Source organism: Pterocles gutturalis, unplaced genomic scaffold (genome assembly GCF_000699245.1).
Source record: "Pterocles gutturalis isolate BGI_N339 unplaced genomic scaffold, ASM69924v1 scaffold42776, whole genome shotgun sequence".
NCBI classification, from domain to species: Eukaryota; Metazoa; Chordata; class Aves; order Pterocliformes; family Pteroclidae; genus Pterocles; species Pterocles gutturalis.
The window spans coordinates 1-13,131 of NW_010101960.1; the positions used below are offsets into that span (position 1 = coordinate 1).

Consider the following 13,131-nt stretch of genomic DNA (forward strand, 5'->3'; position numbering starts at 1 on the left):
CCCTGGGGGGAAGCCTCCGGGCTTATTTTTAAAAATAATGCGCTTCTAATTTGTTTTTTATTTTCGAGGGTGTTTAATTCCAGGTTCTTGTTGTTCTCCTCCTGTAGGAGTGTTTGTCCTGTTTTGGGGGGGGTGGGCTGGCTGGCTGTGGTTGTAATCGCAAAGATACAATTTATTTCCACACGCTTGACTCCCAGGGCTTGAAAATATTCCTCTGTATAGACTTGTGCCGGTTGTAAGTCAAAGAGGAATAGTTAATTATTTACCCTGAGGTATTTCTCTGGAGAAGGGTGTTAAGAAGGAGGTAGCGTACGATGAACATAACGTTTGGGGGTTTGTCACTTGTCTAATGCTTCTCTGTATGGTGTTACAGAGTTGGCTGGCTCATTTTTAAGGAAGAGCTTAGTGTTGTGCTTCTAAGTTCTCCAGAGGTGCACTGAATCAAGGGTTTTCCAGCAGTGCTGAAAATGAGACGCTGAGCTCCGTTCCATAGAGTTTCTGATTCCACCTCCACCAGCTTTTGAAATCTTCTGAAACAGGTTGATGCTTAGGATGGAATAAATACTGAGGAGTGATTTGGGGCAGTTTGTACAATTCACAACAGGAGAAACTGCTGAAGCCCGTCAGCTCACTGGTACTATGTGCAGTGCGAAGTGTTTAAAGGCAAAGTGCTTGAAGTGTGTGTAATCCTAAGTGGTTAAAGTAAATGAATAATATTGACATGACTGTGAAAAGGGTCTGTGAATGCCTTCAGGAATGTTAAATGAAGTATCCCATCATGTGGTCGGTTTTCTTATGAAATACAGTGCAGCTGTTTGCTGCATCAAATCTAAAACCTTTCAAGATTGTACTGTGGGACTGGGAGGAAAAAAAAAAACCAAACCAATAGTGTTTCTCTGACTTTATTTTCAGATGGTGTTATCAGAAAAAGTGAACCAGCTCATGGAGTGGGCTAGTAAAAGATCGGTTATTCGAATGAATGGAGACAAATTCCGCCGCCTTGTGAAGGCTCCACCCAGAAATTACTCGGTGATTGTGATGTTCACTGCTCTCCAGCCTCACAGACAGTGTGTTGTGTGCAAGTATGGGCTTAATTTAGTCTTTAATTAGAACTTTAAAGTCATCATATGCTTTGTAGGAAATTGAATTTAAGAATAGGAAACTTTCATGTACATGGGAGGAATACACCAAGGTGCGTTATAGTAGGATTATCTTTAAAATTAAAGTGTGGGAAAATGTGTGTAATATGTATGTGAGAAAACAAGGTAGTTCTTAATTATCTATCTTCCTCCTCAAATAACCTCTGCTTTGCAGAAACAGTATTCACACTAATAGGCTTCTGGAGAAAGATGGGGTGAAAACTCAGCTTTCCTGGCATGAGCTGCTGAAGAAAATTTTGTAGAATTACTGTTGTCCACGCAGTCTAAAAATTGCTGTTAATTAATATGTTGATTGGCACTTATTTGTTTACAATTATAATATGCTGGGTTAGTACCCATTTTGTGGCTTTCATGTATTAAACTGGAGGTAGCAGAGGTCTGTAAAGGTGATTTTTGTACCCAGTTAGTTGAAATTACTTTGTTTCCCATCCTCTGTCATGGAAAAGAGGGCGCACCTACCCTTGCTGTGGTGCTCTGTGAACTAGCAAATCGTGAGCTGCTGGGTTCCGTTTCAAATTTAAATTAGAAATGACCACTGCTTGTGTTCATGGACTCAAACAAAACTTGCCCTTGCATTTAAAGAAACAGTGGTGCCAAATGCTTCACTTGGTTGTTAGGTGAGTGTCTGGCCTGAAGCTTTTTCTGTAACACTGGAAAATTCATGTTGGGGGGTGTGGGCTGCACCCGTTAATGGGGTGGGTAGCTAGGGATCCCTCAGCTGTTTTGTGACTTGTGTTCTGGACAGACATGCAACACAGCATCTCCTTTGTGTGTTTTACAGGCAAGCTGATGAGGAATACCAGATTCTGGCAAACTCCTGGCGATATTCCAGTGCATTTACCAATAAGATTTTTTTTGCTATGGTAGATTTTGATGAAGGCTCAGATGTATTTCAGATGGTAATGACTTTCTTTTTCTCTTCTAACATTATTTTTTACTTGCCTTTTGGAGACTAAGGGCAAGAAGTTAAAGATGTGTACAAAATTCAGTGTTACAACAATTAAAGAAATAATGGAAAAGTTAAAAGCTACTAATCAGAAGAAGTTAGGAGAGCAGAGGGCAGCAACATGTTATCAGTAATATAAACAGAACTGACAAATCTGGAATAGGCCTAAGGAGTGAACTGGCTTCTCTGTTTTCTCTGAGTTTGTCTCCTGTAGTAACTTACAGCGTAGTTTTTAATGGAATTTTTCTATGATACACAAAGAGGCAAGATAGAAAGTACTGATGGCCTTAGGAGCAGCTGTTACAATTTATAGATTACTAGAGAATGATAGATTTGTTTATTTTTTTTCAAGTCATTGTAAATGAAATCTAGTGATTGAATAATGAGTTTTTCTGATAGATTTAGTGACGATGTTGCAAAATACAAATGGAATAGAATTGTGTTACTAAGTAGACCTTTCATGGTGCTGTATCTTTGAATTTTCTGAATACAGCTAAACATGAATTCTGCTCCAACCTTCATTAACTTTCCTGCTAAAGGGAAGCCTAAAAGGGGTGACACGTACGAGCTTCAGGTGCGTGGCTTTGCAGCTGAGCAGCTTGCTCGTTGGGTGGCTGACAGAACTGATGTCAATGTAAGTACACACAGACTTTCCCCATCACCACCTCTGCAGCACTCCTTCATCCTGTAATTCCAGCTATGAAATGTGTTAGTTGTGTTCTGTGGTTAACCATCTGCTCTCAGATACTCTAACCGGTTCTTGGTGACAAAATCTAGTTTGAGCACATGACTTCATCCTTAAGTTTGCTAATGTTCTGTGTCCTAATATTTTGTGCAATTCTGTATTTGGTAAAACTAATCTCCTTCCTTCTCCCTCTCCTTCCTTCTCTCTCTTCTATTGCTATGGGAGGAAAACAGTCTTGAAATTATTAGGTGGGATAAAGGTGTATAAAACAGAAGGTACAGTAACAGAGGAAGAAGCATTACTTGCTGTCCTAGAACATTTTTGTGTGTGTGTTCATCTTTTTTTTCCACTCAATATATTGTGGGTTTTGTTAGCAGGAGTGCAGGATAATGTATAATCCCATTGAGGGAAAATAATTTAAATATCCTCTGTTTAGATCCGTGTGATAAGGCCACCAAACTATGCTGGGCCGTTGATGTTAGGACTGCTGCTGGCTGTCATTGGAGGCCTCGTGTATTTGCGTGGAAGCAATCTGGATTTTCTGTATAACAAAACTGGCTGGGCCTTTGCTGCTTTGGTGAGTAGTTATAACTCTTGTCTGCCTGCTGTCATGAGTTTCATAGCAATTCTAGTCCTTTAAAGCTTTTGTGTTTAAAGATGCTTAAACCTGGTAGAGAAAAATGAGGTGCATTTAGTTTTACTTTTTGGTGATCTGATAAGATTATTTGATCTCGATCTCTTCAGCTCAGCTGATGCTAGATTAGATGCCTTTTATATAAATAAAAGGTAGGACAATGCCTAGCCTAGGACTGAATTCTGAACCGATATGGTTTGGTATGAAATGAAAAGAAATTGGGTAAAAAAAAAAAATCCTTATTAAATAGTGTTTCTTCTTCCCCTTTCAGTGTTTTGTGTTAGCAATGACATCAGGCCAGATGTGGAACCACATCAGAGGTCCACCCTATGCTCATAAGAATCCCCATACGGGACAAGTGGTAAGTCTTTGCTTTGTCGTCTTTTCTGCATTTCTGGTGTATTTCTGTACAGTAAGGCTGATACTAAAAGAGGCAAATCAGAGTGCAGATTCTGTTCCTGACTTCTTTCTTTGTAAGTCAGTAAGGCTAAACTCTCCTGCAGCGAGCGAGCCAAATTAGAGAGCTGTTGATTTGTTCAGAGAGGATCCATCTTCTCTTAAAAAATGCCTGTAAACGAGGGGTTTTGTTGTGTGTGAAGCAACAGGAATGTTAGAGCTCCAGTCAAGATTTATATTTTCTTCCGGATAGTTTTATCCTTTTCTTGGCTCAAACAGAAGAAGAAAATCTGTTTGCAAACTTGTACTTTACTACCAAGTAATCACAAAATACTGATCTGAATCCAAAACAAAGTGCTCTGTTGTGTAATTGCTGTGTGATAACTTCAACCATTACCTAGAATTCCACTTGGATAGGAAGGTCATTCCTACAGTCTTTTGTTCAGTGAGTCATTAATTCTATAAGAGTGGCGGCATTAGTTCTGTCATGTTCTAAGAGTAAGGACAAACGGTGCTTAGGGGTTTCTTAGGTGTATTGCTTTCAGTGCTCAGCAATAAGCTTTTAAGAGAGAGAAATTCTTAATCAGGCAAGAAATATTAATGTACTGTCTAGCAGCATGTGCAGCTTCTTGTTAGAAACTGCTCAAAGTGCTTTCTATGCAGTAAAGCATTAGCCAGCAGTCGTATGGATGGTACTCTGCTGGAAACAGGACGTGATGGTTCAAAAGTGTTACCTTGATACCCAGAGTTCAAAGTCTTTTTGTGTGCGGAAACTTTGATTATTCTAGTACTCATAGGAAGCTAAGAAGGCACTAAAATAATGCTCTAGGGTGAAGAGGATAGCATACAGAGTAACCAAAACTATTTGCTAACAATTTATCTGGGTGGGGGGTTTTCCCTTGCTTCAGAACCTAAGGTAAGCACTTCTTTCATCCTTCCTGTTGTTCCCCATCTCTCCAAAAGGTAAAAGAAGTGATACATTTTGGAGGGAGCATAATGACAATGCTTTTTTGCTTAGGTTCTGAGGGTAGATTATTTTAAATTACCATCTCTCTGTCCTCCTATGCCTCTTTTAACCATTTCTATGTTATCATGGTTTCTTTTCCGCATTTATTTACCTGTGACATTTGCTTTCCTCTGTCTTGTACGTATATAGTATTGTGATGAAGACACATGTTAGTTCTAAATTGCTAACAGCAAAGTAAAGGTGTTTACGTTGAGTCTTCCATGCTAAACAATCCTGTTGCTGAGCCTGGCAATTTGGTGTTTTACCAGGTCTTTTTAGCTCATACACCCATGTAATGACTTCCATATAACAACATATTGCATTTTGGGTCTCGAGGTAAATGAATGTCTAGTGACAATGGTCAGTGGTCAACAGATGAAATCGCTCATGCTCCAACTTCTCTCTCAAGAGACAGTGCAAAACCCGGCTCCAAGCTCTGCAGCTGTTGTTAATAATCTCAAAGCTGTTGTTAATCATCTCAAAGTTGACTCCAGTCTTTTCTAAGTTCAGATACTCTTTGTCTCTTACAGAACTATATCCATGGAAGCAGCCAAGCCCAATTTGTGGCAGAAACACACATTGTTCTTCTGTTTAGTATCCTTCCTACTGAGAAGCGTGTGGTTGGTGATGATTTTTCTGTTGCTGCCTTTTCTATGTGCGAGTACCTTGTCAAGGCTCGTCACTGTCACCTAATACTGGTGCAGAAGCTTATGGAGCCTTCCTGTGTTGACAACTATGCTTTTCCTATGCCAGAGGTCTTTACGTTGCGTAGAAAGACATTTACTGCTTTCTCACCACCCTTCTTCCTTGCTTAATGACTGAAAGGAATACAGCGTTAAAGATGTGGATCTTGGTGGAATGATGAGATTCTTCAGGCTAGCTCCTGTTCCTCTGTGCGTGTCTTTGTCTTTTCAGTCTCATTTAGTTGTTGCTTTGGTGTTGAATTCATTCCTCGATTACTGATCTTTTATTTCTCTGCTTACCTTCTTTACTTTTCATCTTACCGCTCATTCATGCTAATGATTCAGGATTTTTCCATGCCAGTATTACGCCATCAAGAAAGGCAAGTAGAAACTTGCAGGTGGAGAGCTTTTGCCTTTCTCTTTTGTACAAAAGTGTTTCTTTGGAGTCATAAGAATACTCTAAAATTCAGTGTTCTTTTCTCCTGTGCCCACACGTATGTTTCTGATCCATCATCTGTAACTTCAGTCATGTCTGACCAAAACTTTGCTTTCTTGTCTCATCACCTGTGTCGGCCTGTGCATTCTCTTATCTTTTACTCAGGATTTTTTTTTATTTAATGTTATCTTTTCTCTTGCAGCTTCACAGGCCTGAATTGTTTACATTTTATAGTACATGAGTGTACAGAATAGCAGCCTTACTACAGGCGCCTCATTTCAGAACTTCATTCAAAGTACCTGGCATCTGCACTGCTTGACGGTGATTAACAAGTCTCTTCTGTTGCAATAGCAGTGTTCTGTAACAGAATGACTCCTGCTAAGTTCTCCCTTTTCTCTTGCTTTATCTATTCAAAAGCCGAATTTCAGCAAGTGATGCATTGGGTTTTTGTAATAAAATAATATAAAGTAAGCAATTGATGTTTAAATATGCTGGCGTTAAAAGAACTGTATTCTCTTGCTGTGTGTTCATTATAAAAGTTTTTTTTTTAATTTAAAACATCCATTTGGAGGGGGATTTCTGATTTTTTTTTTTTTAATTATTCCTGTACTTCTGATATGCTCAGTCAAATTCAGCCTAGGAACTTTTTGTTGATTTTTGTGTTACTGCAATCCATCCTGTTATGGCCCCAATCTACCAGTTGCTGGAGACATTTAAAATGACAGAAGTTGGCAAAGTTCCTGGAGGTTGAAGTCACTTTTCTCCTGTACTGAAGGTAGACTGCCTACCAAATGGAAAGATTTCTTCATGGTCACGTTGCAGTCAATGCTAAGTATTTCTCATTTCAGGAGGAGGATTATTGGGACTGAACTGAATAGAGTGAAATGGAATGAAATCTTTGGGAATTCTATCTTTTCTTCCACTGGATCCCCTATTTTGCATTGTTAGGATTCATACTTTGCAAGTGTTGCGTGTTTTAAGTTCTTTGTGCTTCCTTAATTTTACAAGCTTTTTTTTTTTTTTAATTGAAGAATTAGAAAAGACTGAAATACTGCTACTTGAAAGATATCTTGTTAGTTTAAATATTGCATGCCTTTTATTATTATCTGAGTAAGATGTAAAGTTGAATTCCTTTTGGGATTTTCCAGTGGAGTAGAGCAGTAGTAGGGGTGGGACCGAGCTCTCTGGGAAGGAACGGTGTTTCATCCCAAGCTGAGATAAAATGTGTGTTTTCTGTTTTGTGTCAAGACTTACTAACGCTTCTGGTTTTTAAACTTTGTACTTATTTTCTCTCAAAAGGTGATATTATGAATGCCTTTCAGTTGCTTTTTCCTCCATAGTCGCTGGTTTGGCTGGAAGTCTTTAATTTTTCCAGTGCGTTTTAATGCCCCAGATATGGTGTGGGAGCTGAATTTATGAGATGAGGAAGGCATGTATTATATTGAGTCTATTGTATTTTGTTGATAAGCCTTAAACAGCGTTCCTAGATGGTGGTGTTACTTTAGGAATGGTACTCCTCCACGAAGCTGCTACTTCTGACATGGATGTGGGGAAAAGAAAAAGTAAGTACTAATACTTTTCACTTCAAGAGAAGGCATACTGAGTAAAGATTTTTGATACACTATTTAATAGAAGTGCTTTTTTACTGTGGGTTTTTGTGCACTTCCCACCTCTAAGCAGAAGTGAATTGTTTGGTTTTTCAGCAGCATTTGGAGTTGCTTAGCAAACTGCAAGATAAAGCCCATGTTGGGAGATGGGGAGATAAAAAGATGCTTTGCAGCGTTTTGCTAGTGAGGGAGAGGAGGGACTGACTTTCTCTTAAAGCAATGGCATAAGATTGATTTACAGTAGGTATTTGAAAGAAAGCTGGTGTTAATCTAGTTCTTCTCAGTGACTCTAACAGAAGTCTCATCTGACCAGATCTGTAAATATTATGGAATGCTTTTGAAAACCCTGCTCACTGAGGTGTTTTTGGGGACAGCTGTCACATTATCAGAATCTTATTCTGCATCTCTTGCAGTCATGTGTGTTGTTGGCATTGGCTTGGTGGTGTTGTTCTTCAGCTGGTTGCTGTCTGTCTTCAGATCAAAATACCACGGCTACCCGTACAGGTACGGCTTTGCTGCGGCTTCCGTCGGTGTTTTCCTGCGTGTTGTGATACAGCTACAACACCATAGACCTTTTTTGAAGGAAGTGGGTAAACACAAATGGGGACTTAAAGATTGAGAGCGATACTAGAAGTTTGGGGGTTTTATCTGCAGTGCATGCTTATGAGTGAATCTGTTTCTGCTGACGGCTATGTCCTCGTCTGGTAATACTAATGTAAACCCAAATGGAGGAAGAGGCAAAGAGCCTATTTTCTGAAACCTAATTTGGTGGGAAATGCTCTTTTAAAAATGCTCCACTTGCTTCTCAAAGAGTGGCCATCGATATGATCACTAGAAATAATGGTATTTGGTGGATATCGTGATATTTCAGTCTGGCCAAAGGAGAGATTGTGGTATTCTCCTTTTTGTACTATTACATATTATAAAATATTTTCTATTTTCATAGTGGTATCTCAGCCAGCTTATACTGAAAACAAGTGTCTCTTTTTTTTTTCTATGCTTCTCTTCCTCCACATTCATATATCTTCATTATTAATCATTATTTGTGAGAACAAGGAGGATGGCTGATGCTTTAAAGCTGAATACATTTTGAGATTGCATCTGTAAAGAGTCTAGCACTATTAATTGACTGCTGAATATATATATGTGATTGGTGTAGTTGTCTTTTCTGCTTTTACTAGTTTTATGCATTTTGAAGGAATTAATACATATTGAGGGACCAGCTTCTAGTCATCTCAGCTTCTGCAAAGAGTTTGTCTGGAAGACTAATGCCACAAGCAAATATTACCCCTTTCTGTGAGAAGTCAGTTCTTATTTTAAAATGTCTGATTAATACAATTTGTTACTTCATGAAGACTTTTCTCCAGGCCAGAAGAGAGCTGAACTTATTCCCTGTTTAATAACTGGTCAGCTTTTATTCCTGACTGTGCAATGGTCTTACATACTTCTGCTAACTTTGTTGTCACTAAGATGTGGTTGTCTTGGCTTTTTAATTACTGGAAGACGCACTTTTAAGCAACTTCTCCGCAGCTACTGGCAGCATAGTTGCATCAGGCCCAGTTTCTGATTTTCTTGGCATATATGAAAGCGAAGTGGAATGTTGCACACCTTTGTTTCTTATGGAATTAATAAGAATGTTTGTTATTTTGTTCCTGCAGTTTCCTAATGAGTTAAAGGATTCCAGAATCTGTAACACCAGAAAGGTGGCAACTCTGAAAGTGCGTGGAATGGAAGAGCTGAATGCGTGTGGTTCGTGCTACCTCTCTTTACACTGAACGAGATAGTTGAACACTGAACCAAAGACGACATGTAGTGCCTTAAATATAACAAGCAATTTGCCCTGAAGGACACAGAGTATTAAGATGCAATCTCTTTTTTTCATAAGCTTTACATCTTCTTAAACAGCTCTGCTTCTAGTGGAATTCAGAACTTAATGCTTAGAACTACATTTCCACAGACTAACTAGAAACAGTATTTTCAATTCAATTGGATAATCGGTTTTCCATATGTTTCTTTTTCCCCTCAAATATTTATCATTTTATTTCCTGTTTGTGCCTAGCAGGTGACAATAGCTTCTCTGTCATGGCTTTTCATGGTTGAGAAAACATCTTCATGTACCTGGAAATGTTTTCCTTCAGTCTGTGCGACCCTTGGACCATACTCCAAATTCCAGCGTGGAATGTGCGTGTCCTAGCGCTGTATCTCATTTTTGAGAAGAGTACTTAACTGCAGTGTGGTGTAAGAGGTTGTTTCACAGATGAAAGGAGAATTTTCAACAGGTAGAACTGAGTTATTAATTCAATTATTCATTAAAAACTTTATTTGCCAAATGCTGAAACTGCAACATTTATGTTGTAAACATTGTCTCAGAGCCAAAAAAATATTCTTACACTGGCCAACGCTCACAGTCTCACAAATACAAACCAGAACTACAGAAGTAGCCAGCTATCTGTAGCAGGAATTAAAGATTGCTAACTGGCTTTCAACTTACTGCTCAGAGCCCTGACAAACTGACAGGTGTCAGATTTTTGGTCGCTGTGTAAGTTCTTGCGTTCTCCATTTATTTTCTCCCAAGTTTTTATCCTTTGGGAGGATATGGGAGTGGGTGGAGATATCTAATCCCAGGATAGATATTGTTACCCCAGGAAAGACGTTTTAGCCTTACAGTTGAATGCATGTGCATTTTGCTCTCTCCTTTTGTTCTCTCATCTCACAAAGATACTTTGCCTTAAGGATTCTTGGGTGGAAGACATTGTGCCTCAGCCCAAACTGTTGGGCAGTTCAGCACCTGTACTGCAGGAAATCTTTGTGGCCTGGTTCGGTAATCCTTCCGTAGGCTGTGGTGGCCTTGGAGGTTACTAGTCAGAGGAAAACATGATGAGACTTTTATCTCCTCTGCCTTGGGGTTACAGAATTTGGACGCTTTAGATTAAAGGTTGAAAAGAACTATATAATTCAAAGCAGAATGTTGTTGTTATGCAATTTTGCTAAATTAACACCCATCTCAAGTGCCTTAACATCACTAATTTAGTTGTTTGATGTTTCATCTTGTTGAGATGCATTTTTCTGTGCCATTCAGAATGACAAGCCTTAGTGAAATGGATAAATTGTGTGCCTGACTGGATTTTGGACAAGTTTCAATAAAATTTTTTTGTCTAATCCATTTTCCTGTGTCTTTTGAACTTTTAACATAAACCAAAGCAAAAAAACCCAAACCTCTTCTACTGTTGCTTCAATGTGTTAATAAAAACATCTGTATACAGTAGATAACCTGAGTATGGCTGAGTAGACTGGATTGGTAGCACATGTGTGTTTATGTAGGAAATTACAGCCCAAAATGTCAATACTAGACATTTTATCATGTACCCAACTAATAGCATAGAGATTGCATGGTTTTTACTTGTCTTCGACAGCTGTCCTGAGATGAAAATCTTGGCTTCCCGGAGTCCTAGACAGATCAACTAATAGCGCTCCTGGAGGTGGAATCTAGTTGGCACTATGTATTTGCCTCGAATGAGTCTGGGCTGCTGTACCTGTTGGGTTTTTTTTGCCCTGTTGGTACAAATGCTTCCAATAAACCTTTAGGTTGGTTGTACTTCAGTCACTGTGCTAGCAGTGCAGATGAAAGTGGCTTACAGTCTAATTCTAAAGTTGTAACGTTTTTTTCTTGAAACTTTCAGACTTGTTTCTCATTTTGCTGACGTGGTGCATATTTAATTCTATCCCTCTAAGAAGCACCTAATTGTATATTGTCTAATTTTAAATAGTTGCACATTGCACTGGTGGATGGCGGAGACACGCTGGCCGGTGGTATAGTTGTTGAGAGTTTTGGATTTTCCTCTTTTTCTATGCTGACATATGAAATTAAAACAATGCTTACTTTTTCCAACAGTTTTTCTGCTCTCTGGGCTGCAGCTGAAGTGCACGGAGGAGGCAACAAGTGTTATCACACTTGAGCAAAAGAAAACTGAGTGCTTGCAAGGGCCTGTAGCAGATTTAGAGAGCATGCAATTCTACAAAGATTTGACTTCTGCAGCAGTTGAAGAGGTAATGGCCAGCTGTAATTGGTACCCAAAGTGGTTCTTTGGGATGATTGGCATGTGCATCTCACCAACTAGTCAGTATAATGCAGTTCTGGACCGGTAGAACAAAAGTGGAAGAGGCAATGTGTTTGAGAACTGGTATGCTGAAACTAGGAGCTTGAGGAGGTCGTCTCCTTTAGAAAGCGAGTCATTAAACATCTCAGAAGTACTGGAAAAGCTCGCCTGTAGAGAACACTGACTGTAATAAAAGGAGGAAATGGTCTAGTCTGTAGCTGAAAATGGACCCTGTGGTTTGGTTAATGTGTCTGCCCTCAAAGATTGCTGCTTCTTCCCCTTTTGAGAAGGGGCTGTGGTGTGTTTAAAAATTATTTTGTAATAATAGCTAGAAATAATTTAAGGAGCTCTCTCATGAGCTAAGCTGAAGGTGAGATAGTAAATCTAATTGAATTAAAGTAAGTAATGGTTTGTGTTAGCTACAACTTACTGGGATCTCCTGTCCTCAAACCAGTCTAGTGTTCAGCACAGAACGTGCTGCTTAGTGGGGGTGCCTGGCAGTCATTCCTGCAGTTAAGCCTTTAACAAAGGAGCTTCACAAACACGTGTTTTTCAGGCGCAGAGCTGCTTAGTCCTCTGACAGCGTAGGAAATGGGGTAGCCACCGGTGTCTGGGGAATAGGATGAGATGAAGGCTGCTTTCAGGAGAAAAATGGAGATGCTTTTATGGTCCCAACTGTTGGACATGTAAATGTACAGCAAGGTTTATTGAGTCTTGTTAAAGCTTAAAAGCATAACATTGAATTTTTATTTGTAGTCTATATTCCTGACAAATCAACGTAGAAATTTTAGAAGTACTGGAGAAAGTTGGTTGCTTAATTCTGTAAACCTTTGGAACATTCAAAGAAAATCAGATGCCCGAATCGCTTATCCTTGGTTGGATATGCTGCTCATGATGTCAGATTATGCTACATCATGGCATCTTGTAGCCAGACTTTTGTCAACAGAAAAGAATGGTCTGTAGTGTTCCTTTGCGGTTTATTAGCAATGGTTTCCAATATCCTGTTTTAAAAATTATCCAGACTATAACAGAAAATCACTTATGCTGAAGTCAGTTTTTTTTTTTTTAAGAAGTTAAAATTTGAGTGCTTTAATCTGCTATGAGAAATTAATTCTCACAAAGGATTTGGAAAAGTACTGGCACTTTGTTCCTATCCTGGACCTTGGTGTTTATTGATTTCTCATGCTGAAAAGGTTTAATTATCAAATACAAACCACCACTCGACTGATTCCGTACCATCACTTTGAACGTTATTAAGGAGAATAGAATAATAGCAAAACAAAGAACAAACCCAGGCTCTTGAGTAAGCAGTCATCTGTTTTCAGTTTTAGTGTGCTTTTTTTCTCCGATGAATAGAGAATGAGTCTCTGTGCACATCATCTATTCCATTTAAAAGCTCAGATCTTGATCATTCCTATAAAATGAATTTAGGCATAGTGTTTTATTGTTTTGAATTCACAGAATCACAGAATATTAGAGAT

The 13,131-nt window shown here is 39.0% G+C and overlaps 1 protein-coding gene across 1 annotated transcript; it reads left to right on the forward strand.

Annotated features, from left to right (window-relative positions):
* Positions 1 to 912: 912 nt before the first annotated feature.
* On the forward strand, positions 913 to 9,836 carry MAGT1 (magnesium transporter 1). Its single transcript, XM_010084962.1, has 9 exons — positions 913 to 1,082; positions 1,942 to 2,059; positions 2,600 to 2,740; positions 3,228 to 3,368; positions 3,697 to 3,786; positions 5,358 to 5,421; positions 7,434 to 7,508; positions 7,967 to 8,057; positions 9,212 to 9,836. The coding sequence occupies exons 1-9, from the start codon at positions 913 to 915 to the stop codon at positions 9,225 to 9,227; spliced, it is 906 nt and encodes a 301-aa protein (XP_010083264.1). The 3' UTR covers positions 9,228 to 9,836.
* The last annotated feature ends 3,295 nt before the right edge of the window (positions 9,837 to 13,131 follow it).

Excerpts from the sequence above, each read along its gene's own strand:
- MAGT1 (XM_010084962.1), top strand. The coding sequence starts at position 913 with ATGGTGTTATCAGAAAAAGTGAACCAGCTCATGGAGTGGGCTAGTAAA. Across the intron at positions 2,741-3,227 it reads CTGACAGAACTGATGTCAAT|ATCCGTGTGATAAGGCCACC; the intron begins GTAAGTACACAC and ends TCCTCTGTTTAG. Across the intron at positions 3,369-3,696 it reads GCTGGGCCTTTGCTGCTTTG|TGTTTTGTGTTAGCAATGAC; the intron begins GTGAGTAGTTAT and ends TTCCCCTTTCAG.